We start from the raw sequence: 27019 nt of genomic DNA, 5'->3' as shown, positions 1-27019 counted from the left end.
ACCTATATGACATATGAGTGTTATGCAAATTGTGTTTAATACAATTAAAACAACGAAACATTGTGAATGTGATTATACTTAGGAAAAAGAGTTTCATATAATTTTGAGCAAATATATTAGGCAGAAAATGAATATTAAGAGCAATGTATTTTACGCTTCCAATTCTTCAGTCACATGATATTAAATTTGTGAGCATTTTTACATTTGAAACATTTGTGTTTTTACAAATTTTATACAGATACATAACTACATATACACAAACTTTTATATATCTTTTTTATACAAATATATATATTCTAATCAACTTAAATTGTGTAGTTTAAGATCTATGCATGTAATAGTCTATCGCTGTTGAGAATGCTGCAAAACCTGCAGCACCAACTATGCCTGCTTTTACACCAGCTGCAAAAAATGATAGGAAATTAAATAACTTAACAATATATATATTAAACAGAATACATAAAAAAATAATTTGTAATGCATGAATATTGTGAATACCTCTTAAGCCAATTAGGCCACCTGTTAAACCACCTGCATATGTGCCATTTTTCCAATCAGTTTTACCTCTATACTGAAATTAACAATCTTTATAAACCAAGAGGTATGCATAATCAAACAAAACAATAAAAATTATTATATATGAAAATATTTTCTCAACATATCTTTAGTCAATTGAGCATTACCGATTCTATTGTGCATTCAATGGCAGAGAATAAGAATCCAACAACTGCAAAATTTTTTGCATAACCAAGTGTTGTAGTTTTCATCTCTTTAAATATTTCTCGTGCACTTTGTTGCTTTTCAACACTCGCTACATTAGGATTTACACTAGAAGAGAATAGTCCAATAGCTGCTCCTAAACCATAGCCTAAAAAAATGGATGTTTTAATTAGTACAATATATTTTTAATATTTTTGTACTTTTTATATCGTTAATATTTGTAATTTGTCTGTTGTGTTCAATACATTTATATATACATATAGAATGAAATAGTAGAATATGTACCTATGACGCAACTCATGATGCTTTTAAATGCACAACTTTCCATTGCACTTTCTATTCTCTTTTCTTCAATCGTTTTTATTTGCACAGGTCCCAGTATTCTGGGAATTATGATATTTTCTCTAAAACGTTGTTGATTCCCAACAAGGAATACAGCGATCTTGTCTAGTTCGGTGTCATTTAGAAACACATTTCTACTTTCACTGTCAGGTGGAACCGTCTTTGTTAAATCCATAGGATACATTTTATTTAATAATTTAGATAACTTAGATAAAAATATATATCCTGTGTTGTGTGTATCACGTCACAAAACGAGTATATTTAATGGTTAGAAAATTTGTCGCATAAACAACACATTGAACAAATCAAATTAGTATGAAAGAAATTCTAAAAAACCCGAAAATTAAATATTATTTATTTCACTGTCTCAAACAGATATCTAAAATAAATCATATGTTGCATAAATCGTGAAATATAAAACTGTATGTAATTAATTTCACAAACAACATGCTTCCTAACCAAAGTCACATAGAACTTTGAATCAAAATAAATCGTAAAGTGAATATCGATATATGTCAAGCAAGAATCGATATCGTTTGTGCGATAGATATTTGAAAAGTGAATTATTGCATGCGCTTACACTTTTCCTTCATTTTATGTATTTTGTAAATTAATGAATATAAATTTTATATTTTTTTTTACTATTAATATATAATAAGCAACGAACTGTACATTTTTTCTAACTTTTCAAGACAATGTATTCTTATAAACCTATATTATATATGTCTAATGTCTAATATATATTAGTATATAAATATAATAGATACATTGCAGGTCCAACAAGATTGTATACAATATTTGTCTTATTTACATAATTTATTCTATTTTCTCATATACAGGATTTGTATTCAAGATGATATATGCAAAAAATCAATTAGTCTTAATATTAATTTTGGTATTGCTCTTTTTTTTTAAATATATATGCATTAATGAATGCAGAATCATAAGCAGATAAAATCAGCTTAGACAATTAATGCACAACACATTAACTACTCAGCGAATTTTGTATGCCTTATTGTATATATTCAAGTAAAATTTTCATTATCACAAGTATAAAAAAAACTATCTAACCGAAAATAATATAAAACACATCTATATAAAATTACATTATTAAGAAAGCTGTACATGTTAAAGCAGAGCTGCTTTTCATTTTTCTACTTTTTTTTACTAATTTTTCATATAACAGTAATTACAAAAGAAATAAAGAATATGGAAAATCAGCTTAAAGTTACTTATGCTGCAAATCATTTGTACTTCCTCTTAATAGTAGATTTTCCAAGTTTTCTAGAGCGTAATTGACTCATACGGGACATCAATGTATATATTCCAGGCAAGAGCAATAGAAGTAAATAAAGTCTCATGACAGATGGGAAGTGAAGAGCGAAATTGTAAGTATTCGGTAAGGAAACTGTGAATTTCTGAGTTTCCTCGAAATATGGAATATTTCGCAATATTATGATACCCTCGCATACAAAACCTAATGGATATAATGGTATCCATACGGTGTATCTTAACCATGTTAAAAAGGATATCTCAACGTTCAATAACTGCGTAATGTAATATGGATATCTGACTATCTCTATTGTACTCCATATCAGGAACAGATAGAAAACAACTGGTTTAGTTTGCATACGAGGCTCAGCATCAATCATAAAAAACAACAAAAACGCTCTGCCTCCCACTTGTAAGAAGGATACAAGTGTGCTACTCTTTGTATATCCAAATAAAGGATGCATTACCTCTAAAAATTGTAAAAGTTGTATGAACTTGACCGGATTACCAACTGTGGCATATGTTTCTTTCATGGAATCTAAAAAAACCAAATACATTTTGTTTTAAGATAGATCTGTTTCTAAAACAATTTTTATAAATGTTATAAACTTCAATGTATACAAAGAGCTCTTGCTAAAGGAGCTTCAATAAAATTTCGAGAAAATAAAATTCTGTTTATTTCTCTTCTATCAAAAGAATGAAATTTCTATTTAAAAAATGTACATGTGAATATATATATATATATACCTGGCCCATCTCGTGAGTATCGTATACCCATTACAGCAAGTACATAAATAAAGCCAACAAATTGACAGAGATTATATATCACTAGGTATACCTTTGCAAGATCCTCTGAAAGAATAATGTGAGATATCAGTGTTATAATACTATTACAATATATAACTTTGACTCGCATATATACCTTTTCTATAGCCAAATTCTTCTTTGTGCAATTTATCATACATGTCAGGATAATCATTATGAATGTCACGCTTTTCATCATCATTGTCATCCATATCCTCACTTTTCCATTTATCAAAATCAATCTTAAGCCATGAAGGCTTTTGTGGCTGACTTGTTAATCTTGGCCACCAACTGCTATGTTTCTTTTTCAAGATAAAATCCACTTGACGATCAATTACTTTGTAATTACTCTCCTACAGTATTACATAGAAAGTACATTTTTAATTTCAATATTTGCATTATATATATATATATATATATATATATATAACTATATACAAAACTTAATTTATAAACTTATCATTACATTTGGATCAACAGATGAATGAAGATTCAGATTGAAGCTGTAATTATTCAGACCTCTCGCTCCCTGACCATAAGCTGTAACTTGCAATGTAGTTTCCTTTAGATTAACATTAAATTCCTATAACAGATAGAGCACAAATATACTACAAGAATTTTTATAAATATTTTTTTGAGGAAGAAAAAGAGAAATATTATATTTATAACATTAAAAAACATATATATATTTCTCTCAGATATATTCAGTGTATATATAAATCCTACCTTTACGTCAGTCAGGTCTACTTTTAATGTAATTTGATTTTCTGTTTGGGCCCAGTATACAAACGGTGTAAGTGTGTTAGACATTTTCTCATAGCAACGTGATAAAGACAAGACGTGTGTCACTGTCAATTACTATCAATTATTATTCTTTGTTTGCAAATTCTAAAAATCTACATTAATCATAATAACGCATACACAACGTTTTCCATTCATCACTCTTTTATCAATTTGTGATCAACTGAATATAATTAAATGTAAAATATTCCTTAGAGCCAGTTTCACCAACATCGGTTAACTTTAACCTCCAGTTAAACTATATGTTTGTCTCTTTTTAATGAACGTATCTGAAACGAGACAAAGATATAGTTTAACCGGAGGTTAAAGTTAACCGACGTTGGTGAAATTGGCCCTTAATCACGCTCGCATACAAGGGCTGCTTTCGCGAGAAAATCAAAATGATCCAGATTAAAATGATCCTGTGCTGTGATTGGTCAAATCTGAAATTTCACTGAATTTCATTCAGTCCAATTTCAATGAAATTCAGTGAAATTTCAGATTTGACCAATCACAGCACAGGATCATTTTAATTTACCTATTGTGGAATGGCCCTTAGGCCGGTATTCATAGTCCGTTCTTATTTCAAGACCGTCTTAAGTAATGTCTTAAGATGCAAATACGGCTCTGTGATTGGTTAATCACATCTTAAGATTGTACTTAAGGGCCATTCCACAATAGGTTGCAAATGTCCTCCTTGCCAGTTGACAATTGCGAATTGACCAATCAGAGCAAAGCAACTTGTCAGCTGATTGGTCAATCCGCAACTGTCAACTGGCAACGAGGGTATTTGCAACCTATTGTGGAATGACCCTATAGAATACCGACGACTATGAATACCGGCCTTAATGCGGGGTCTACAATAGAGTCGTAAAGTCGTAAGTCGTAAGAAATTGACCAATCACAGTCGATTATTCTCCTCACATTCAACTATGATTGGTCAATTTCTTACGACTTACGACTTTACGATTCTATTGTAGACCCCGCATAAAGGCCTATCCACATGGATTACGATTAGTTAATTTAAATCCTTTTGGTTACGTTCAAAAATGTCCTTGTCGAAGAAAAGTAGCGTTTGATTGACCAATCAGGCCAAAGAAATTTTTATTCCTTTTATCTTGATTGGTCAATTAAACGTTATCTTTCTTGAATGCACTCTGTCAAGATCTATGCGGATGCTAATTGGTCCCTGCATTTGTTTCATATCGTTCATGCGAATAGGTCTTTATAAAAAGACTTAACCTAACCTGAGCTGCAATGTGCAGATTGTTTACCAAAGGGTTATATAGTTATGTGTTAAGAATTTAATTGAGTGAATGCGCGGGATTTTGCTAGGCAATGCTAGTTTTTGGAAATGGCTAATGCCGAGATATTGCAATTAGATATATGGAAAGGTGACTGGGGTCTCCCGTCAATCGATATAGAATGTTTGCAAGTTCTGGTATGTACAGGTTATGACACGCACATGTGGGCTAGTCGATTAACGATTAATTTATAACAATAATTCTTGTATGACAAAAAATTCACCGATTGTTGCAAGCGATCCCAATATCTACAATGTCCCAAGACCATCAAATGTCGCTGATTCTTTGGTCAATTAAGATTAGATTTTTTTCTCGACGAAAATATCGAGGCATCTTTCCAGTGAATAAAAAAAATGAGAGATTTCTGGCAAACTAAAAAACTTCAAGAGAAAATTGATATAATAGAATAATATTCTCTCTCTCTCTATCTCTCTCTTATTAATATGATTTCATCATTTATCATGATAATTCTTTCAGATTTCAAATAAATTTTAAAATTGAATTTTAATTTAAAATTTAATTACAAAGATATGCAATATTAAAAAATGCGAAATAAATGATCTCTCTCGATATTTTCATTGAAGACAAATTATCTTTAAATTGACTGAAGGTGTTAAAAAGATATTCGTTAGTTTTGAGAGATATATTTAAAAAATAATGTAATGTATAAAGTATACAGATGTTGAGATGCTATACTGGTAAAATAAAAGTGAGAGTGCACTGCATATTAATATCCAAGTCTATTTATTAAACACAGGTGTTGGCACAGTCATTTCAGTTTTATCTACCTGAATTATATGTATATATATATATATATATATATATATATATATATATATATATTGTCAAATATTACAATTGTTTTGCTATTAAAAACTAATATTGCATGTCTTAATGAAAATTAATTAATGGAATAATAGCATTTGTTTCCTAATAAAGTATCATGTTATTTTTAGGCATATGCTAAATTCAGTGGGGTACCTTTGAAAGTAAATCTAGCAAGCAATCCATTTAAAACACCAAATGGTCGATTACCATTGCTTAGGGCTGGTCTAAATACTTTAGACACAGTTAAAGATATATTACCATTTTTTAGAGCAAAACATTATAATTCTGACTACACATTAAGTGATAAGCAATGTGCAGATGTTATGGCGTATGATGCTCTGCTTAAGGAAAAGTTATATCCAGCCTTGCAATTTATATGGTATGAAATATACAAAAATATATTAGAATAATATACAATTTCTGAGATTTTTATGAAATTTATGTGATAAAAGAATATAGTAATTATTAAACAGTCAATTGTATATGTAATAAAAGATGTTTAAAAATTATATCTGATAGTTAAATTAATTGAAGAATTAATTTTCTTATTTGTCACTATTGCTGAAAATTTTGCTGCCTTTTGCTTTTAAAGTATTAGCAAGTGTTAGTAAGATTTTCTGTATTATTAAAATGTTGTCAATCAAAACTTATTTAAAATTTTGGATCTTATCTAGAAAAATTACAGTTTTTTGAGCAAAAGAAAAGCATAAAATGCAAATGACTGATTATCTTTTAAAGTTATATCCTTGATTTAAATACTATTACTGTTATTTAAATAAACAAATTATTTGAATTATTACTTATCAAACCTCTCAACATAAATAATATTAAAATATGTTTATTCATAAATATAGATTGTGCATATTCTGGTCACTAAATACATGTTTGTCCAATCCTGTAATTATGCAAAAATAATATTAGTAGCTTAATAGATACATTAACAAATATATCTTATAGTAGCTATTGTTTTTATGATATACACTCATATTTTTTAATCTCATTATTTATTTATAATTACAGCAAATATATCACAATACAGAATGTACCATTATTACAATTATTTTTAGGTGGATTGATAAAAAAAATCTAGATGAATTAATTAGACCATGGTATTGCAAAGCACTGCCATTTCCATTTAAATTCTATTATCCAGGAAAGTTTGAGCGACAAGCGCAGGCTTTGATGCAAAGTTTATATTCTATGGAAGATAATATAGATGTTATTGAAAATGAGGTATGTATGTACATTTATGATTATGTATATATATGAATATGAATGTACATTTATGATTATGTATATATATGAATATGTGTGTACATTTATGATTATGTATATATATGAATATGTATGTACATTTATGATTATGTATATATATGAATATGAATGTACATTTATGATTATGTATATATATGAATATGTGTGTACATTTATGATTATGTATATATATGAATATGAATGTACATTTATGATTATGTATATATATGAATATGAATGTACATTTATGATTATGTATATATATGAATACGAATGTACATTATGATTATGTATATATATGAATATGAATATGAATGTACATTTATGATTATGTATATATATGAATATGTATGTACATTTATGAATATGAACATATAAAACAGTTTAAAGCTTTTTAAATGTGTTCTTAAATTTTTTTATAAATAGAGAAATTTATTCCATAGTTTAAACATAGAAAAATTCTAATATTTTCTATATTAATTTTAACAATTTATGTGATCATAGGTATATTCGGAGGCACAAAAATGTTTGACATTATTATCTATGAGACTTGGAGATGGAGATTTTTTTTTTGGACAACAACCTAGTACAATAGACGCTATTGTGTATTCGTATTTAGCGCCGTTACTCAAGGCACCATTACCAAATCCAATTCTACAAAATCACTTGAAGAATTGCACAAATCTAGTGAAGTATGTTTCGCGTATATCACAAAGGTACTTTGAATATGAATATCAGACTTATGAAAAGGATAAAGCTGAAAGAAACGCTGAAAAATCAAGAGAAGATAATGAAGAATTTCCAAATAAGAGAAGGAATCAAATTTTTGCTGCATTTGTTGCTACATTGGCAATGGCAGGATATGCGTTATCTACTGGTATTGTAGAGGTAAGTTCTTTTTTTTTATACACAGAAAAAGGAAATTTGATAAAATATATAAAATATGTCTGTCTAGTTTGTTTATTCTCAGAATCTTTCTTTTTACTTGTTATGACTAAGACATAAAGAATAGTAAACAAAGACACAGACAAAAATAGAAACAAAGAATTATTCCTACAAGTATAAAGTTTTGTTAGATATTAATTGGTTTTTCTATTTTTTTATCCTGGGACATTCTTTTAATATATATATATATATATATATATATATTTGATATATATAAAATATATTTATTGCAATTAAAATATTTACATTGACACAAATCTTATTTGCTTAAAAAAATATTTAGAAATTGTTGCAAAACAAAAATCTAATGATTATTTCTGTACATTTATTTTAACATTGGATTGCATTAATTTGTACATAACACAAAGTGTAGTAATAATGAAATATATATTTGTAATCTTGTAAAAAAACGAAAAATTGCTTTATATTAGAAGTACGCTTTTTAAAAATAGATCTTCCTAAAGATAAAATAATGCAAATATTGACATTGAAGCTACAAGTAGCTTTATTTGTAGGTACTAATATATTTATTAAGAAGCAGAAAATTTATTAAGGTTCCTAAGAAGAAAAGAAAACGTGAGTATTAGCTGCACGTTGATAATATATTTTCATAAGTGGAAATTAACCAATTAATATCAACTTTTATACACATGATACATTACTTTATACATTATTTTTGTTTTTTATTACATATTTTCCTTATATTATTGAGTTTATTTATTTACTTACATACATATATACAATCAGTTATTTAAGTAACTTATTTTTAGTTAGCCTGCGTGTTTGAAAATGGACAAATTATATCTTTATATAAATAATTATATATAGCAATATAACAATATAGACACACACACACATAAATTATACTTGCAAAATATGTTTGAGAGAAGTGATAGAATCTTTACTGATACACTTAATAAAAATATTCAATTATATTTAATGCACATTAATTCTTTTATATCATGGTGTGCAGCAATGTTAAACATGACAGAAACAATATAAATTTAGAATTATTCTTTAATAAAACGTTGAGAAATTGATAATTTTTAAATAATAAGCAATTCAGGATGCAACTTTAGAGATGAAAATAATTTTGTTTTGATTTAGTTTTAAATTGAATTTATTTTAACAATACTTTTATTTGGGGCTTATATATTATGAAGATAATATAGAAAGAGATAATATATATTATCAAGATATTTAAGAAAAATTGCAATATAAAAATAACATCATTTCCTTTAAACTTATATAAAAAAATGCATAGATCAGAAGACAAATTTAACAAGTACATCATATATCTTCACCATTAAATAATTAAAATAATACGTGTTTGTTAAAGGTACCAGTAAAGGATGATGAAATCTCAGATATGCCGGCAGAATACATATTAGATGATGAGGATGATGAATAATAATTAGCAAAATGGAAATTGTTTTTATGGTAAAAATAGAAAATGTATAAATTGTAAAAGAAAGAGAAGATCTTATTTCACGTAATATGTTAGTGATTTGGAAATTTTTGGTGTGAAATAATTCGTGATAAAGAGAGAAAAGGATATTATATGATGTATAGATACCAAAATATATAACGAATAAATATTTTGGGATATATGATGATATTTCTCAACATCATTAATTTTTTCCGATTTTATATCGCATTAATATGCCGCTAGTAGCATGGTGTACTTCTTCTGCAAAGCTTTTAAAATTGTGGATAGTAGTACCACCTAGAATAATTTTTATTCCCGGATTTTGCTTATTTAAATTATAAACAGCCAAACTTTCTTCATAAGTAGCACCTCCAATCATGAATACTATTATATCTTGAGGCCTAAAGATAGAATCATGTATTAATTGATATTTAATATATGTGCTACCTACATTTCTATTTAATATACAAATAATTTACCTTCGCGACATTATCATATTGCCAAGATATGGAAATGCTTGTGTGCTTAATTTTCCTTTTATTAAGTCCTCTAATGTTTCACTTATTAAAGGACAATGCTGCGTGTATATATTATCTACTCCACTTAATCCTTTGAATAGTTTTTTAGTTATTTTGGCTACTGCTTCTCGATCAAATAAATTACTCTGTCTTGTATTAACACCGCTATACTCTAATATATTATATACAAGCTAAAAACAAAATTTTAATATTACATACATATATCTTTATGAAAATATCAAACTTACAATGGAAAGAATACCTTAATATATTTGTCTGACACATTTCTCTTTTTAAGTGATTCTACTAAACCATTTATGTCATTGCTCGCATGTTTTTCATAATGAAGCGCATAAAGCATGACAAGTCGAACGGTATCGATATCTCGTACTTTTTGATTATTGATAAGTGCTTTTATCTTTTGCAGCTGTAAATAAATATTTAAGAAATATGTATAAATGTAAAAACGTGTTATAGATATCAATAATTTACCTGTGAGGAATGATCAGTTTGGCAACTCAGTTCCTGTTCCAGTTCTGATACTTCTAACAAATTATGCTTTTCGACAAGAGACGAAAGTTCTCCAACTACCGTAACATGTTTCGATACGGTGCCAGAAAGTTTCTTAAAAAGCGGATATGTTTCTACAAACTGTTTCATATCGGCAATACTTTCAACTTTTTGATGCTTTTTTGCTTTCTTTTGAAACTCTTCCATTAATTCTTTTATTGTTTGCCCAATTTCACCAAAGTTTAGATACAAATTCTGTTGAAAAATTCATTCATTTAATATGACGTTTTTCATAAAGGATAAAGCATGTTATTATATAAAATAATTATAAAATATGCACACATACAAAAATATTTATCGATTCACATTACTATTTCTGCTAATGATTCAAACGTGAATATATGATTAAAATACTGTATGAAGATTTTCTTACATTTGCATAAAAATCATCATGTTCTGCACTGAGAACAACTTCTTTCAGTTCTTTTGAAATACCTTTCACATGAGACAAATTAACTCGATTGTTGTTGATTGTCAGCAGTTCATGTACCATTGCTTGATATGTCCATTGGTTTAATAAAGGTGTGACAGGATCATCTCTTCTATCGACTATCAGAAGGATAGGATTAGATTCCTGTCTGAATTCAAAAGAACTAGACTCTTTACTGAGCACTTCCCTTATTTTTTCTGCTAATCTCTTTGCCATATTGGAACTATTTTGATATCTAATATATGGACATTTCTTTAGCGATAATAAAACTGAAGTTATTCCTTGGACAGTTCTATGTAAATGCACTGGATCCCATGTAAGCCCTTGAGAGTCATAATTATGAAAAATAATTTTCAACAGTTTATCAATTTATTGCACAAATTTGTGTAAAATTAAGTTACCTTCAGAGCAGGCATTTATTCCAAGTGAAAATAAATGTGGATTAATCGCTAGATAATCTGCATAATATTCATGTACTTCTCTAACTACTTCTCGTTCGTCGCTTTCTGCCAAAAGTTTTATATCTGCTTTTGCAATAATGTTACTGAAATCTAAGACAAATAAATAGCATTAATAATTATTGTTTCTTACTCTACATACATACTATGATATTTTTTTATAATTAGAAACATAATTTTATAAACTTGGATCCACCTTACTTACAAATATAATAGACTCCGTATTTAGGATACTTAAGCTCTTTACAAAGTAGGTCTATGTTTTCCTTGGTTGGTCTTACAAATACTATACATGTTAAGTGTTTTAAAGTATCATTATGTACAGCGGTATCTATTCGTTCGAACAAATATACTTCCTTCATCAATATCTCAGATTGACTATAAAGTAAGCTGACTATACTTGTCTGGAAGTAAAAAAAAGGTGAAATTTTCCAAACTTATAGATGATTTATAATAATTGTCATTCTCACCGTTTGTTTATCCATGAGCAGAATTTTCATACCAGGACCACTGTCCTCTGTCATTTTTGTTATATAAAATTTCAAAGCATTAACAACATTCATTTTGATGACAGATAAAGTGTATCAATTGATAAGTTATCTTTTTATCCTATATTATGTGTGCATATGTGAACATACATTTATTTTTTTTATGCTAAATCCATATATTTATCGAATAAGATTTAATTTAATTATACTTTAATTGCAAATGTATCTGTATACTCAATTGTACTCGGCATACAGAGTATTCTCTCTTTTTTTTTTTCAATAATACTAATAATATGCACTTTGACAATTTTTTTGACAGCAAATACAGTGAAGTACAAGGTCTGTTCGTTTTACTCACGCTTTCTACACCTTCTACACCCAACTATGGCGCTCGATTGGACACAAAGGCCTCTGATTGGTCAACTGTCATGTCAAACTGATGTGATTGGCCGTGTCCAAAAAATGCGCATCCCGCATTCAGCACTTTACCGATATTGCATTTCGCGCATGCCTGACATCGCTGAAAGATGTAAGTGACTGTTCGGTGACGGACGATGGCGAACTGGATGCTGTTGCGCGTTGTATGAATGTGAATAACGTGCAGCTTTACTTATACACTGCGTCGTCGTTGGTGTTGCTTCCTCGGTTAAGCGACCGTCGTCGTCGTCCCCGATTGTCAGCCACGATGGCTCTCAGCCAAACAAGCGTAGTGAGTAAAACGAGCGAACGAACACGTTAATGTACACGTAGGTAGAACGTACACGGCTTATGTACTCCCTTTCCTCGACGTCCTCGACGCTCGAACGTCGCGCGATATTCGCGTTCCTTCGGCGGATCGATGCCCGTCCGCTGATCTCCGGCTGTCGAAAACGTAATCTCGACGTACATCGACGAACGGACTTTCTAACCTCAAAACGTGAATATCGTGCGCGCATCAAAAGTTGTACATTAATGGAAAAATATCAACATCCTGAATAAAACTGTCAAGCGGACAAATATTATTTCAAGTTGCTTTGAAGGGGTAGATTTCATCATTTCTACCCCTATTTCATATTAAACATTTATAATTACATTCTTCGTTACGATATCTAAGCGATATTAAATGTTTACACGTTTATATGACTGCAAACTTTGTGGTATAGATATAAGGATTTTCTGGATTCCTAGTCATAAAGGCATTATAGGAAACGAATACGTTGATAAACTGGCGAAGGAGTCGCTGCACATTCAGGATCCCTTCCTTCTCAGCAAATGTATATACACAAACCTATATTCAAAATTCAAAAAGATTGCTGTGATAAAAGCTTCCGATATTCTCAAATTAGAAAGCACCTATAAAGGTGCTAGGTATTTCAAATATAAAAACTCAATCCTCTCTCCCCCTTGGTTTTATTCAACTAAGGAAGGGCTTACAAGACCTGTTATCACTCTTATCTCACGAATGAGAACATTTCATACATGTACTAATGAACATTTATGGGAAAAAAATATAATTTCTGCCCCGGCATGTGAATGTGGTCATCCCTCACAAGATTTAAATCATACGTTCTTTCACTGTCCAAAATTTTCAGATCATTCCGGAAATCTCATCTCTTCCATTAAACGTATTTTACCTGGAGTCGACTTGGACATTCATAACCTGGTTTTCTCCAATAATCTGAAAATATATAAATCCTTGTATAACTTTACTCAACAGACAGCAATAATCATTTAAAAACAGACCTAATAGGGTATTTCAACGTTTATTGGCGTATAGGCAAATTCCCTAGGAAGCCTAACCAGCCATATAGATGAGAAGAAGAAATGTTTACACGCTTGATGATTTATTCGAACGTTGGAATCTTTCCGTTTATGTGTTATTTTCGATGTCCGTCTCGGAGAGAACACATTTGCAAACTCATTCTTATATAACATATTTCTATTAGTATAATTAGTAAAATAGGCAGAGCCAATATGGAAACCTGTCAGACATTTTTTATCTGCATCCTTGACATGTTTATGATATTAGAAGAATAAATTCTGTGTTACAGCTGAAATTATACAATACTGTGATAGAAGATGTAATAGCGGGAGTGCGGGAATCGTTTATAGACGAAGGAGTAGATGAGCAGGTTCTCCAAGAACTTAAACAGATATGGGAAGCAAAACTGATGGCTAGCAAGGCTGTGGAATTAAATCCAGACCCACCAGAGCCACAAGTTCCTCAAATCAACACGCACAAAGCTGTATCTGTCAATAAAGGTGTATATATATATATATATCTGCTAGAAACCAATATAGCAAATGTTAGCATAAATTTGCAAAAAATATTTATTACGATAAAATGCAACTTATGTTATACAAGGTATTTCACTGCTATTAGATGTTTTGGATCAATATATCCTGTAGATTATTGTTACATATAGATTTGATGTTGTAACAGCTAATATAGGAAATCATTTTGTACAACAATCTGCTGGAAATGCAGTGCCGCAAACGCAATCTCAACAACAATCGCAACAACAACCACAGCAGCAGCAGCAAGCGCAATCACAGCAGCAACAACAGCCAACGCAACCGCAGCAACATTCACATCGTACAGAAATGTCATCATTACAACAGCAGCCACAGCAACACTCAACAACACCAGTGCAACAAGTGGTAGCTGCACCAGCTGCTGTACTTGATCGACAAGTGCCCATACAGATCACCCTACCTCCACAACCTGGCATTCCAGATGGACCACAACGGATCTTAAGCATACAAGTTCCTGCATCTGCTCTTCAAGGTAAAAATCTTTTATATTATATGTGTGTGTGTGTGTGTGTATGTCAGTAGAAAATTCATCATTAATAATTTATGGGGCAAAAAATAAATTTTAATAATTATTACATAATTATACTATATATTTTAATTTATTATATATAATTTTTCTATGTAAAATAAATAATTTTTAATACTACTGAAATTTATTAATGTGTAAAGAATTTAATGTATTAATTATGTAAATAAAAGAAAAATGGTTTCTTCTTTCAGGAAATCAATTGCACACGATTTTAACAGGTCCCGTGATTTCCGCAGCTATGGGTCTTCCAGCAAATTTAGCTTCGACTTTGTTGCAACAACATGTGAATTCTACATTGCAAGGGCAAGCAACATTAGCTCCGTTGCAAGTAAATCAACCACTTCAAGTGGTCACCCAAAGTACAAATAGCGTTGGAACACAAAGGCCACAAAATCAAGTAAGACAGAATATTTTAGGATAATGTAATTTATTATTATATAAAGAGAATTAATGTAATTTATACAACAAATATAATATAATAGAAAAATATGTGTATGTACTATAAAAAAATAACATACATTCTTTACTTTTCTAGCAGCAGAATAATATAAATCAATTAGATGGAGGAGTAGGTGATTCTACTGACGATGATGATGAAGAAGAAGAAGATGATAATGATGATGATGATGAAGATCTTGATGAAAAAGAAGAAGAGGAAAATGATGAAACAGGAGCTCGTGAAGAGGTTAACAATAATAGTAGTATATATATAATTCATTGCTTTTTCTCAAATTAGAAATATTTTCCTGATTTCACAATTTTTTTGAGCTGTTAAATCTATTCCTTACTAATTCTCATAACTAATGTGTGCATGTGAGTATTCGCTAGTGTGTATGCATGCACACATTTAATCGCTCGCATATGCGTAAAGAAATTAATGTTTATAGATAGATTTCAACTTTGAATTGTTGTGCAATTGTTATATAAAAAAATTGTCTGTTCTAGGAACCTTTAAATTCTGAAGACGACGTTACAGATGACGATCCTACTGAGCTCTTTGAAACAGATAATGTAGTAGTCTGTCAGTATGATAAGGTATAAAAATATGATATATTTATCTTTACATATACGTATATGTATATATGTATGTACATATGTGTGTGTGTGTGTGTGTATATATATATGAAGAAATATTTCAAATAAATAAATTATTTTAACTTATATGATATCGTTTTGTTTTCAGATTACAAGGAGTCGAAATAAGTGGAAGTTTTATCTTAAGGATGGCATAATGAATTTAAGCGGGAAGGACTATGTATTTCAAAAAGCAAACGGAGATGCTGAATGGTAATTCTAAGTGCGATGTGAATATTGTGTTGCCTACAGGAAGCTCAGGGATGCTGTATGTAAAAGCAACTTGATGATGTGTTCACGTGAAATGTTTCATCTTTAATACAAGATGATTCTTGTATGGATTGTGCAAAGCTGCAACTGGAATGGCAATACAGGGGAACAATGGAGAAAGTTATTACACTATCACAAATATAGCATTATTTAATAGCATTGTTAATCGGCATCAATGCTAATTACACAGGTTAACTTAAACAAAATTTATCACAGAAAATGTTTTGTTTCATTCTTTATGAATTCCTCTGCCTATCTTCTAAATATATGTAGCATTATCAGTCTTGAATATTTTTTAAGTAAATGTTTTTAATTATATATATATATATATATATATATATATATATATACATATATACATATATATATATAATTATATAATTTATTAATACAATTTGTTTTAGTAATTATTAAAGAAAATTCAAGACCGAATGTTAAGTTGGCTATAGAAATTTAATACATTTTTTGTAATGCAGATTATGAATATACAGTGTAAAAAATTACATAAAAGTCTCCTATTGTTAGTCATATGTTATATCCTTCTGACAAAAAGAACTGTTATGAATTAGTTAGCTTCCCTTAGCAAATGAGTAAAACTTTATAAAGAACAAGTGCATGATATATTAATTGAAACACTATATCGATTAATGGCTCTGAAATTACATCACGGACAAGGATTATGAAGATGACAAATTGTGAATTTATACCATGTGTGTGTATATGTATGTATGTGTGTGCGTATATGTATATATATATATTTTTTTTTAAATCTGATTATAACTCTTTTTAACCACTTTTTAAACATATAGAATGAAGTGTAAAATTAAGATAGAACTTCCATCTTTTTCCTTACAATCTGAAAATGAAATGATATACTATGTCTTTGAATTCAAAAATTTTAAAAGATTGCAAAACTATGGCTCATATGTGATGCTTTGAAATAATAAACGTGTCTTTTATATCTATATAAAATCTTGTTGCAAGCGCATTGATAAGATCATTTATCAAATTATTAATTAATATAAATTAGCAATGAAAAAATGAAGGACAATTTAGCATTTAGAGAGATAATTTATTGGATATAGCATTTAAAAAGTTTAAATTGTTCTGGAAGCTACAAGACTCAATTTCTATTTGCTTTGACATTTAAAAGTAATTAAATTTGCCACATTAAATTAAAAGTAATTGTTTAACATTTGATGTGGCAATTAATTTTTAGATTTTTACCAAGTATTTAACTGAAAAATACCTTGCAATTATGTCCTGATTTAACATATATTTGTTTTATATATATATATAATATATGAAAATATATTCGCATCTAATTCGTAAAAATTAGATTAAATGGCTTCTAGAGCAATTCAAACTTGCTTCAATCAAAAACATAAGTCTCGTGACTTTGCAAGCTTTATGTTATATGCATCATAATGATTAAACAAAAAATAAATATCGTGAATATTTATAAACATTCTTAAATTATAATTTATAATATAAAGATGCAATTTAAGACAATTTCTTTCTTTTTTCTGCGTTATGATTGATTAGTTTAATTAGTTTAAGATAATTGTTTAATTGAGAAGAACGATATATAAAGAAACTATGATATAAACTCACGATGTGATTACAAATATGCCAAAATAGTGTGCAATTTTTATAGTGTATTATTTTGCCAAGAGTGTTACAAATATTTGATATATTTTAAACTTTGATAATGTATCTTAAAAGATTGGTCAAATTTTTAACGTTATCAAAAAAAAGCTTATGTATTTTATGAAAAAAATTTTGGTTAATATCATAGAATCTTATAAAATATCTTATAGAATATAATTGCAGATGCTGTCTGCAAAATATTATGATATGCGTTACATTGTCGTATGCTTTATATTTCGAATTTAACTTATAAATAAAACTTCTTGAAATTTACAGAATAAACGTTTAAAAAGGAAACTATTCTTGGTGAATGTATGTATGTGACATACAATATGTACATACTCGATTGAATGCATTTTAACTTAAAATTTTTCAACAATTATAAATGATGAGCATTCAGTAGCTCATACTCATATCCTTCATTTTGTCTCATATTTTACATTAAAATCATCCAAATTTCTATACAAACATATATTTGTATGATTGATTTTAATTTAGATTTTATTTCACAGACAATTTCACTCTTTCTCTGGTTCTCAAAAATATATTGATGAGCGTAACTGTAAAACATGTTTTGTTTAATTATATTCCTTAGATCAATGCAGTGCTCTCTAAATAAATAAAAAATCATAAATGTAAGTATAATGTGTCAACTTGGTGAATTTTTCGAGCTTAAAATATCAATTTCGCATAAATTATCTGTTAATTATTTGACAAGTAATATAATTTTTCTAAAACAAGAGAGAAATATTCTCGATGTTAAAAAATATTAAATCAATATTGTCAATCTTGTGAATTTATTATTTTATATTACAATATTACATATTTGTAAGAATAAGTATATCTATAAACTGTATATATGTACAATATTTCTCTTTTATTCTCCCATTATAAAATGTACGTGCAATTAAAGCTAGTAGAAAATAGTAATCATAATTAAAATTACAAAATTTGTAATTGCATGTATTATAAATAATATTATATCCCAAATAATTCCAAATAATAGGATATTTTAAGCGGTTTTTTAAATTTGATAGCTCAGAAAATACATTCTAATTTACTAATTAAAACAATTTAATCTTTTATCATATAGAAGTCAATGTTAAATAAAAATTATATGCACGTTTAGATATATAGTTTTTAAATAGAAAATTATTTTAAATTATAATTTTTTTAATAAGATTATATATATCAGAGTTTGTAAGTTCACTAGAATTCCATAATTGGCAATGTTTTTTTATATCAAATATTTTTTTGACTGTACGGAAATTCTATAGTTTTGAATTAACTTATATGTTAAACTTTTTCGGTATATTATAAACTCTATGCCGTTTGGCTAATTTTTAGATATAAAACACGATTATATTGATCTGTGAATATTTTAGAATATACGATCGTGATACTATATATATTATAAATATTCACTTATTTTTTTACAAAGAAAGCTTATGACACAATTTAACGATTTTGTTTTTTTACAGAAATGCATAAAATCGTGCAATAGTAATTGATAAAAAAGCACAATAAAGTATTGTTATCATTAAATCTAATTTGGTATTGAAATGTGTCCCATTCGTTCATGCACCAACATTTGCAATATGACTTGCATTTGCTCTTTGCCTTTTTTCTTTAATTAAAAATTTAACGAATCTTAATCTTTAATTAAATATTTATAACAAATAACAGATCTTCTTAAGTATATCCACATATATACAAAAAACTTCTGTTGTAACTTAAAATATAAAATATTATATTACTATAAAAATTAAAAATAGTGAAGCCTTATGATATCTTTATTTTATAATAAGATCTTCAATAAAGACATTCTTATTAAAAGTTTTAATAAATAAACTTCTACAATGTCCTTTGATTCTTATATTGAAATAGAACTCCCTGCTTATTTAATATTCAGTAAATATATGGCGTATTTGATACATTATTTAAGATATATATTATTTAAGAATATCAGTCATGTTTTTTTATAAAGACTTTTATAGAGGCCACATATATAAGATTGAGATTGTGTGACTACGTATTGAAACAGAAAGTTTAGATTCAAGTAAATCCTACATTTGAACTAAAGTAAGTCGTTTTTAATATTAGTCTCAGAGAAATCAGTATTTTGTTGGCTGGTGCTAGGTTCTAGTGTACTTACATATGTTGTTTCAGCCTCGTTATTAGAAGCTATTACATTTTTCATGTTAGTTGGAATTAGCGTAGACGCAGTGGCATTTCCATTACTTTCTAATTCTGATTTCTTCTTCAACTGTCCCACTATAGTTACATAATTAGCAGGCACTAAACCAACACTCTTATTGTCAGTGGCTATCCACCAACCTGGCATACTTTTTGATTGTAAGGATCGTGGCGCCAGCCATATTTTTTGACCAGTTCTGAGACTCAATTCTTCATTGGAAATAGCTGTGAAATCGTATATTGCAGTTGCTACGCATACAGGATCCTCACACTTGACCCATTCATTTGGATCATTGACTGTAAGTTTGTAAGTTGATATTATGTTTGTACATTTATAAAAAGATATTAAAACTAAGCACTAAAATATTAAAGTATATCTTAAAAATATCAGGAATTATAAAGAAAAAAATTTTTTTTAATTGAATGTTTTAGAAAATATTATAAAAGGTATAAACTTTGATAAAAATGGTTAGATTTTTTTCAAATGCAAGAGTTTAATGATGAGGGAAACTAGACATAAATTATTATTTTAAAACTATATCATATTCATTTTATAAATTTTATATATGTAGATATAATAAAAAAATATAATTACCTTTTATTTCAGTTTGCCTTATACTATTCAATATCTTGTGAATTAAATATGGAATAGCAACAAATATACCGAGAAACAGAATATTCATCCATGAAGAAATCCATCGTTTCGACGTTGTGTGTTCTCCGTTCGTCGTTTGTACCATTGATTGCTGCCACAAATCTTCTGCTGTAACTTTCTGCGTATTTTGAAGACCTAAGAGTAAAGAAATAATTAATTATTAAATATAAATTTTTATTATTAACTGTTATATAGATTATGGGAAAACGTTATGTAAATTATAGAAGTTTCAGCTACAATAAACTCTCACCAAGCATAAATAAAATTTTTCTATAAATCCATTTCATAACTCGAATTAAAGCAAATGTGCTCAGCAATTGCCCAAATGTCGAACGTAATTTGCCAATATTATCTGCCACACTTAAAAATGCTCTGAAGGAACTTGTCAAGGCAAAATATGTTGAGTCCAATAACATTGTGATAGATGAAAATGTATGTAATACTGTTTCCACTACACGGAAAGTCGACCTCGTACTTTCTTCTGCGTACTGTTGAAATCTGTAGCATGTGAAACAAATTATTTATTAATTAAAGAATGTTGTTGGATAAATTTGGATATTTTTTTAAGCAAAAAATAAGATTCTATGGTATTCGAAAAGAATATATTGACAAACTAGTTTATAATCAATATCTATTATATCTATTTATTTTAATCACATTTTTCTTCAATTTTATCTGTATAGACTTGCCAATAGAATCAATAAATAAATCATTATAGGATCAATAATATATATCATAAAATAATTGTTATAAGGGTCCTAGGTATTTTGGAAAATCTTATAATCTCTGTTTTTCTTTATATTAGATATCTTGATAATTAAGACACAAATTAAATATTTAAAAATATAGTTTTTTTTTATAATATACCTGTTTTCTACATCACCACTGTGTCCACCAAATTGTCCATAACTGTTATTGGAATAAGGAATGTAATTTCCGAAAGAGCCATATCCACCGTAACCCCTATAACCACCGCCATATCCATAATTTCCATAATTTCCATAATAGTTTGAGCCATATGATCTGTAATCACTGTATCCTAAATAGTTTTGAACAGGTTGACGAGGTGGTAATGGAGGTGGAATAGCTGTCCCCATAGTTTGAAAGGATGAGTGTGGTCCTGGCATGCTGAATAGTTTTAAGGTTATTTATTTTACATTCCTCTCAATTAATTGTTATCATTTATATCATCAATTTATATCATTTGTTTCAATATATTATTAAGATAGAAATCAATCTATCTGATAAATTTATAATAATCTGAATACAATAGAAAAAATTATAGAGAAAAGAAAAAAAATTATATATATATATATATATATATTATATATTCCAAATATATGGAAACAACAAAAATTTAAACACAAACATTAAAACTGATCAAAAATTCTGTTGGAAATAGTTAAATGTTTAAACTATCTCCATCGATTTTCTATTTGTGAAAAAATTTTAAAAAAACTCAGAATATTGAAAATATATCATTGATAATCTACACAATACAAAACTTATCATGTAAGATATTAAAAAAAAAAGATCTTTTGAAAACTCAATGTGTCTTCATAAATGTATATTCGAAAGTTACTCGATTACATACATTAATATATATTAAATATCAATGTCAGATCTCACTTGGACGAAATGCTGGAAGAGTTTCTGAGCTGATTGCTGTTGACAACGTTATTTCTTCCTGGTGCCATCGCTCGAATCTTACGTCTTCAAAATTCTTATATCCAAAATTATATCAACATATACATATATATAATGACGTGGTGTATTTTAATTGTTCAAAGTTCACAGTTGACAAGTTTTTTAGCAACAGCAAGATATGTATGATGTATGTACACACATGCATATATATTACGCGAAAAATACTTCAAGCAATTGGGTGTCTTTTCAAGTCGCGACATGTATTTCTTGTAGTACAGATAACCTTTAGATTTAGTCGATTAGCTTACGGCGAGAGGGAGAGAGCGCGTGTCGATATGCGCGCGCGTTCGACTTTAACCTTCAAGTGGCGCTGCGTCACGTGGTCGCGCGGCGGTCGGAATTCGGCGGCGCGGAGTGGGGGTGAGTGGTGGGGGGATGCGCGCGCGGCGCACGGCGCACCCCCCACCACTCACCCCCACTCCGCGCCGCCGAATTCCGACCGCCGCGCGACCACGTGACGCAGCGCCACTTGAAGGTTAAAGTCGAACGCGCGCGCATATCGGTGGCTGATGTTCCATCTACGTATTTTATTACGTCTGTGGGCCGTGTTTTTATTCCTCCTTCCTACTGTTATGGCACGTGAATTTTTCAATCATTTCTATCATTTGAATCATTTGATTGATCAGAGCGAAAGAGATAAGGATTTCTCCATCCCGATATATCGATCAAATATTTGTAGCGTCAGTTTAAGCGTTAATTTAATTTAATCTCATTGTCAGTTGTATATCAAATGCGTTAGTTGTATTGATGCTTGACGCTGAAATCCAGCGTCACAGCGTCAAGTGAAAATGCACCCTTAGATGGAGAAAATAAACATGTTTTTTTTATATATATTAAAATCTATTGGTGAATAAGCGAAATTGTATTTTTTGCAATAAAGTTATCAATTATATGTGATAAATAAAGTTTGATTACCTTGTATTTATGTTTTTTAGATTCTTTGGAAGATGTATTAATAATTCAGTAAAATATATATATCCAAAATGAGTTTGAATGATTATAACAATGATGATAATAGACCCAAGACACCACTGGACGAAGATTGTTGTGGCAGTGGATGTACACCATGCATCTTTGATGTTCATAAAGCACTGCTGAAAGAATGGGAAAGTAGAAAGACACAAAATGTAAAAGTTAAAACAAGGAGCAATTTATTATCTCCTCTATCTTATAAAGTATTTATTGTCACCAATGTATCTGAAACTTCAGAGGATTATTTTTTAGTTTGCTTAAAATACCAAGGTATTCTATTTTTTCAAATCAATAATAAAAATGTAATAAAATATATCAAATGAATTATAAAAAGTTAAAAAATGAGTAACATCATATTAAACAAATCTATATATAATTTCTACTACTATTCAATTACGCACAAAGAAATAGTAAAATTTTTAAAAGACTATTATTCATATAAATGCAATATTTATATTTAAATGCATTATACTTGAAAAAATAGAAATAAAAAAAATATATATTTTAAAAAACTAATATTTGTTTATTATGTAGAGTGCAAAATAGAAAATGATGTTAGTTTGCACATTACACCTGGGCAGTACGTTATCTTACATTCTTGGTGCAAATCTCGTCCATATACACCAATTGCTTGGACATACAATAAATTAATTTTCTTAGTAAAAATATATAAGCAAGGTGAATTTAGTTTGCACCTAAAAAATGCATCAGTTGGCAGTGCAATTGATATTAGAGGTCCATATGGAGATTTCAAATATAAAAGTAACAGGTATGTGAAGATTTGTTCAGATAATTCAAAAATTAATTTTCTCGACTCAATGTACTGTTATGATAGTTTTCGACAGATCGTTATGTTCAGTATCGGTTCTGGAATAGCGGCACTTTATCCCATTGCAAAAATGATCGTCGATGATGAAACAGAATCGACGAGGATACATCTTGTCGCAGGATTTCGATCGGTGGCACATGTGCCTCTGAAAAAAGAATTGAGACATCTAGCGGATTATTGGAATTTTAAATGTACGTTACAGCTGTCCCAATTAAATGGTATGTGATTGAGACACAATACAGCAAGTAAATTCATAATAAAATTGTATACATAGAATATCCTGTAATCATCGTGCATTTTGAGTATAGATTTTTTCACAATTTGATATACAGTATAAATATTGATAATTTATACACATATAAACAATTGAAGTAAATATATATAATTTATAAGAGTTACTAAAAATATTGTTCCTAAATAATTGTTTCAGACAAGACAGTCAATCTTCATGGTTTTAATATCAAATCAGGTCGTTTGAGCAAATCACTTGTCGCTGATTCTCTCCAATGCAATGATACAGAAACAACATTAATTTTGATATGTGGAACTTTAGAATTTAATCAGTCCATGAAAGAATGGCTCCAAGAAATGAATTATGCATATGTACATACATTTGAATAAAATTTTAAATGTTTAGGAAAATTTAATATCTACCTTTTTATTGTTGAATGGAACAGGTAATCTTTTCCTTGCAATATGGACAGGTGCCATATATATGGCCAAACACAACTTGATTCCCAGTGTTTGTTTGTAACCACTTGTTAAAAATATTGTTAAAAAAAGTTATGTATATATATTTGTTGGCATTATTAAAGGTAACAATTTATATTATATAAATAGAATATATTTATGTTATTAACATATGTTATGTATATTCCAAAACATACCCTCGATAAACATGCTGAATGAAAGTGTCTCATGCATTTTTCATTATTACATATTTTGTCCGACAATTCGTCCGAAAAACATATACCGCACTCACGATTACTAATAATAGCTTTCTTCTCTTCTATACTTTCTTGTTCGGGAAATGCATACATATTTAACAGCATTTTTAGATTTTCTAAAATACTGCAATCATAATCCCACCTCTGTAAAACCAATATATTAACGTTAATTACCCACAAATAAATTGTAATTATCTCACATTATGCATATATATATGAAACATACATGAATATTATTGGAAACATCATCCGTTTGTCGTTTCACTTCATTGTCACTGCCTGAGAATTTAATTATTGGCAAAACATTAGACTTCAATGGATCACATATTGTAATTGTTACAGATAAAGACTGAGACAAGTGAATACGTCTGTACATGTGGCTCTTATTTGGCTTCAATGGATCAATTACCCAGCAATTCCTTATAAAATTTCACATTAATATATTTAACGTAAAAATTAATGATTTGATATAATTTCAACAAAAAATTAAAAAAAAAAGTATTATGTATTTTTAAAAAAGTTCTAGAAGTTAACAAATATATTCTCTTGTAATTTATGAATATGATTGAGTAATAGTTACTCACTCATCAATTTCTTCTAATTGTTCCCATGCTTCTCTCAATATTTCCACTTGCCATTGGAACTTAGTCTTTGCAACACTCAAATTAGTCACATTCTTCTCAAAGCCTTCAAATGATGGAATATTGGGCAAATCAGAAGCAATAACTTTCCAAGGAAGTTCAGTACTGTTACATCTTTGCAATGTAACAGATACATCTCTATAGTGTAATTTGATAATATTTAAATTTTGATCAGATGATATCAGGATATCCTTTAACACAGATATTTAATGCTAAAATTATATGACAATTTACAGAAAAAGAAAAGGATATATCTTATATAAATCTACATACAGGTAAATATTGAAGAGCTGCTTCCAATTCTTGCAGAAAATACCTTATAGCGTCAGGATTAGGTATGAGAGTTTTAGTATCTGTATTGCGCATATATTCTCTCTGTTTGCAAATATATAATCATAATAAAATAGTTAAAGAGAAGCAAACTATATCAATATTTTATATTCTATACTTACAATAAGTGATTGTAACTGTGTTAAAAATAAAGATACTGTTTGTTCAGTCTCGAATGCAGTTATTATTAATTTTTTCATCCTTTCATGGAATTCTTTATTTTGCAGAGAAGCTATTTGTCTACCAAACTTGACATGTGCATGTTCAAATGATGGATAAGCAGGCATGATTAATTTTAATCTTACTCTGGGACTTTGAAAATCATATGCAGTGCACAATGAATGCGAAATAATTAAAAAACCATGCCAAGTGACAGGTGATTCTGATACTAATATAATTTCAGAATGCCGCTCTAAGATTGCTTTATAATTATAATAACTTTGTTTTGTCACCATTATTAACAATTAATTAAAAAATGCACGTCTTATAGTTATAAAAATATAATCAATATCTCTTTTTTCTTCTCTTCTTTTTCTGAGAAAAAAAGAAAATTAATTTGTAATTATATTTATTATATATGTAGTAGATATTTTTTTATACGAGATTAATTATCTTACTGATTTATTGTAGAAAAATATATATGAAAACATACGAAAATAAATATGTAGTTGTGTAACGATGAAGAAAAATACTAAACTAGGGGAAGGCCTTGTTATTCTTTCTTTTTATTTTAAAAAAATTCAATAAGAAAAATGTATCAACAGGTATCAAGTATCAACGAG

At 28.6% G+C, this 27019-nt stretch overlaps 8 protein-coding genes across 18 annotated transcripts; 3 read left to right on the top strand and 5 right to left on the bottom strand.

Moving 5' to 3' along the window:
- Positions 1-13: 13 nt before the first annotated feature.
- Positions 14-1517, bottom strand: LOC145934817 (mitochondrial import inner membrane translocase subunit Tim22). Its single transcript, XM_083035596.1, has 4 exons — positions 1006-1517; positions 684-868; positions 499-571; positions 14-402 (listed from the first exon to the last, which is right to left on the bottom strand). The coding sequence occupies exons 1-4, from the start codon at positions 1244-1246 to the stop codon at positions 320-322; spliced, it is 582 nt and encodes a 193-aa protein (XP_082891722.1). The 5' UTR covers positions 1247-1517; the 3' UTR covers positions 14-319.
- A 370-nt stretch (positions 1518-1887) lies between these two features.
- Positions 1888-4127, bottom strand: Hacd2 (3-hydroxyacyl-CoA dehydratase 2). The gene is made up of 5 exons (XM_083036502.1): positions 3865-4127; positions 3605-3721; positions 3257-3491; positions 3082-3186; positions 1888-2872 (listed from the first exon to the last, which is right to left on the bottom strand). Exons 1-5 carry the CDS (start codon positions 3946-3948, stop codon positions 2307-2309), a joined length of 1107 nt encoding a protein of 368 aa, XP_082892628.1. The 5' UTR covers positions 3949-4127; the 3' UTR covers positions 1888-2306.
- A 1038-nt stretch (positions 4128-5165) lies between these two features.
- Positions 5166-9729, top strand: LOC145934744 (metaxin-1). Of its 2 annotated transcripts, XM_083035468.1 has the most exons (6): positions 5166-5359; positions 6179-6429; positions 7118-7283; positions 7809-8192; positions 8765-8825; positions 9589-9728. In XM_083035468.1, the coding sequence occupies exons 1-6, from the start codon at positions 5273-5275 to the stop codon at positions 9603-9605; spliced, it is 966 nt and encodes a 321-aa protein (XP_082891594.1). In that variant the 5' UTR covers positions 5166-5272; the 3' UTR covers positions 9606-9728. The 2 variants fall into 2 exon arrangements, with proteins under 2 accessions (XP_082891594.1, XP_082891595.1); XM_083035469.1 differs by lacking the exon at positions 8765-8825 and having other exon boundaries at positions 9589-9729.
- A 145-nt stretch (positions 9730-9874) lies between these two features.
- On the bottom strand, positions 9875-12502 carry Vps45 (vacuolar protein sorting 45). Its single transcript, XM_083035461.1, has 8 exons — positions 12125-12502; positions 11860-12058; positions 11598-11747; positions 11140-11519; positions 10689-10961; positions 10459-10623; positions 10158-10387; positions 9875-10079 (listed from the first exon to the last, which is right to left on the bottom strand). Exons 1-8 carry the CDS (start codon positions 12215-12217, stop codon positions 9881-9883), a joined length of 1689 nt encoding a protein of 562 aa, XP_082891587.1. The 5' UTR covers positions 12218-12502; the 3' UTR covers positions 9875-9880.
- Positions 12503-12659: 157 nt separating this feature from the next.
- Positions 12660-16612, top strand: Tfiia-l (transcription factor IIA L). 4 transcript variants are annotated; one of them, XM_083035464.1, is made up of 7 exons: positions 12660-12851; positions 14173-14383; positions 14610-14909; positions 15158-15363; positions 15502-15651; positions 15912-16001; positions 16150-16612. In XM_083035464.1, exons 1-7 carry the CDS (start codon positions 12726-12728, stop codon positions 16255-16257), a joined length of 1191 nt encoding a protein of 396 aa, XP_082891590.1. In that variant the 5' UTR covers positions 12660-12725; the 3' UTR covers positions 16258-16612. The 4 variants fall into 4 exon arrangements, with proteins under 4 accessions (XP_082891590.1, XP_082891589.1, XP_082891588.1 ...); XM_083035463.1 differs by having other exon boundaries at positions 14565-14909; positions 15505-15651; XM_083035462.1 differs by having other exon boundaries at positions 14565-14909; positions 16150-16611.
- Positions 16613-18836: 2224 nt separating this feature from the next.
- On the bottom strand, positions 18837-22807 carry LOC145934743 (peroxisomal membrane protein PEX13-like). Of its 2 annotated transcripts, none has more exons than XM_083035467.1 (5): positions 22406-22807; positions 21679-21939; positions 21062-21309; positions 20752-20946; positions 18837-20453 (listed from the first exon to the last, which is right to left on the bottom strand). In XM_083035467.1, exons 2-5 carry the CDS (start codon positions 21936-21938, stop codon positions 20038-20040), a joined length of 1119 nt encoding a protein of 372 aa, XP_082891593.1. In that variant the 5' UTR covers position 21939; positions 22406-22807; the 3' UTR covers positions 18837-20037. The 2 variants fall into 2 exon arrangements, with proteins under 2 accessions (XP_082891593.1, XP_082891592.1); XM_083035466.1 differs by having other exon boundaries at positions 18840-20453; positions 22441-22807.
- A 151-nt stretch (positions 22808-22958) lies between these two features.
- Positions 22959-24961, top strand: LOC145935040 (NADH-cytochrome b5 reductase-like). 4 transcript variants are annotated; one of them, XM_083036042.1, is made up of 5 exons: positions 22966-23364; positions 23454-23760; positions 24025-24259; positions 24326-24537; positions 24750-24961. In XM_083036042.1, exons 2-5 carry the CDS (start codon positions 23502-23504, stop codon positions 24938-24940), a joined length of 897 nt encoding a protein of 298 aa, XP_082892168.1. In that variant the 5' UTR covers positions 22966-23364; positions 23454-23501; the 3' UTR covers positions 24941-24961. The 4 variants fall into 4 exon arrangements, with proteins under 4 accessions (XP_082892167.1, XP_082892166.1, XP_082892165.1 ...); XM_083036041.1 differs by having other exon boundaries at positions 22959-23364; positions 24025-24510; XM_083036040.1 differs by having other exon boundaries at positions 22963-23093; positions 24025-24537.
- Fancl (E3 ubiquitin-protein ligase Fancl) lies at positions 24328-26997 on the bottom strand. 3 transcript variants are annotated; one of them, XM_083036036.1, is made up of 8 exons: positions 26855-26997; positions 26360-26771; positions 26181-26282; positions 25851-26098; positions 25493-25685; positions 25207-25410; positions 24974-25076; positions 24328-24464 (listed from the first exon to the last, which is right to left on the bottom strand). In XM_083036036.1, exons 2-7 carry the CDS (start codon positions 26690-26692, stop codon positions 24978-24980), a joined length of 1179 nt encoding a protein of 392 aa, XP_082892162.1. In that variant the 5' UTR covers positions 26693-26771; positions 26855-26997; the 3' UTR covers positions 24328-24464; positions 24974-24977. The 3 variants fall into 3 exon arrangements, with proteins under 3 accessions (XP_082892162.1, XP_082892163.1, XP_082892164.1); XM_083036037.1 differs by having other exon boundaries at positions 26890-26948; XM_083036038.1 differs by lacking the exon at positions 26855-26997 and having other exon boundaries at positions 26360-26779.
- Between the last annotated feature and the right edge of the window lie 22 nt (positions 26998-27019).

This window comes from Prenolepis imparis, unplaced genomic scaffold (assembly GCF_030444845.1).
Source record: "Prenolepis imparis isolate NDT839.2.m4 unplaced genomic scaffold, iyPreImpa1.0 SCAF_4, whole genome shotgun sequence".
Taxonomy (NCBI): Eukaryota; Metazoa; Arthropoda; class Insecta; order Hymenoptera; family Formicidae; genus Prenolepis; species Prenolepis imparis.
This window is presented reverse-complemented; position numbering and strand designations above follow the sequence as displayed.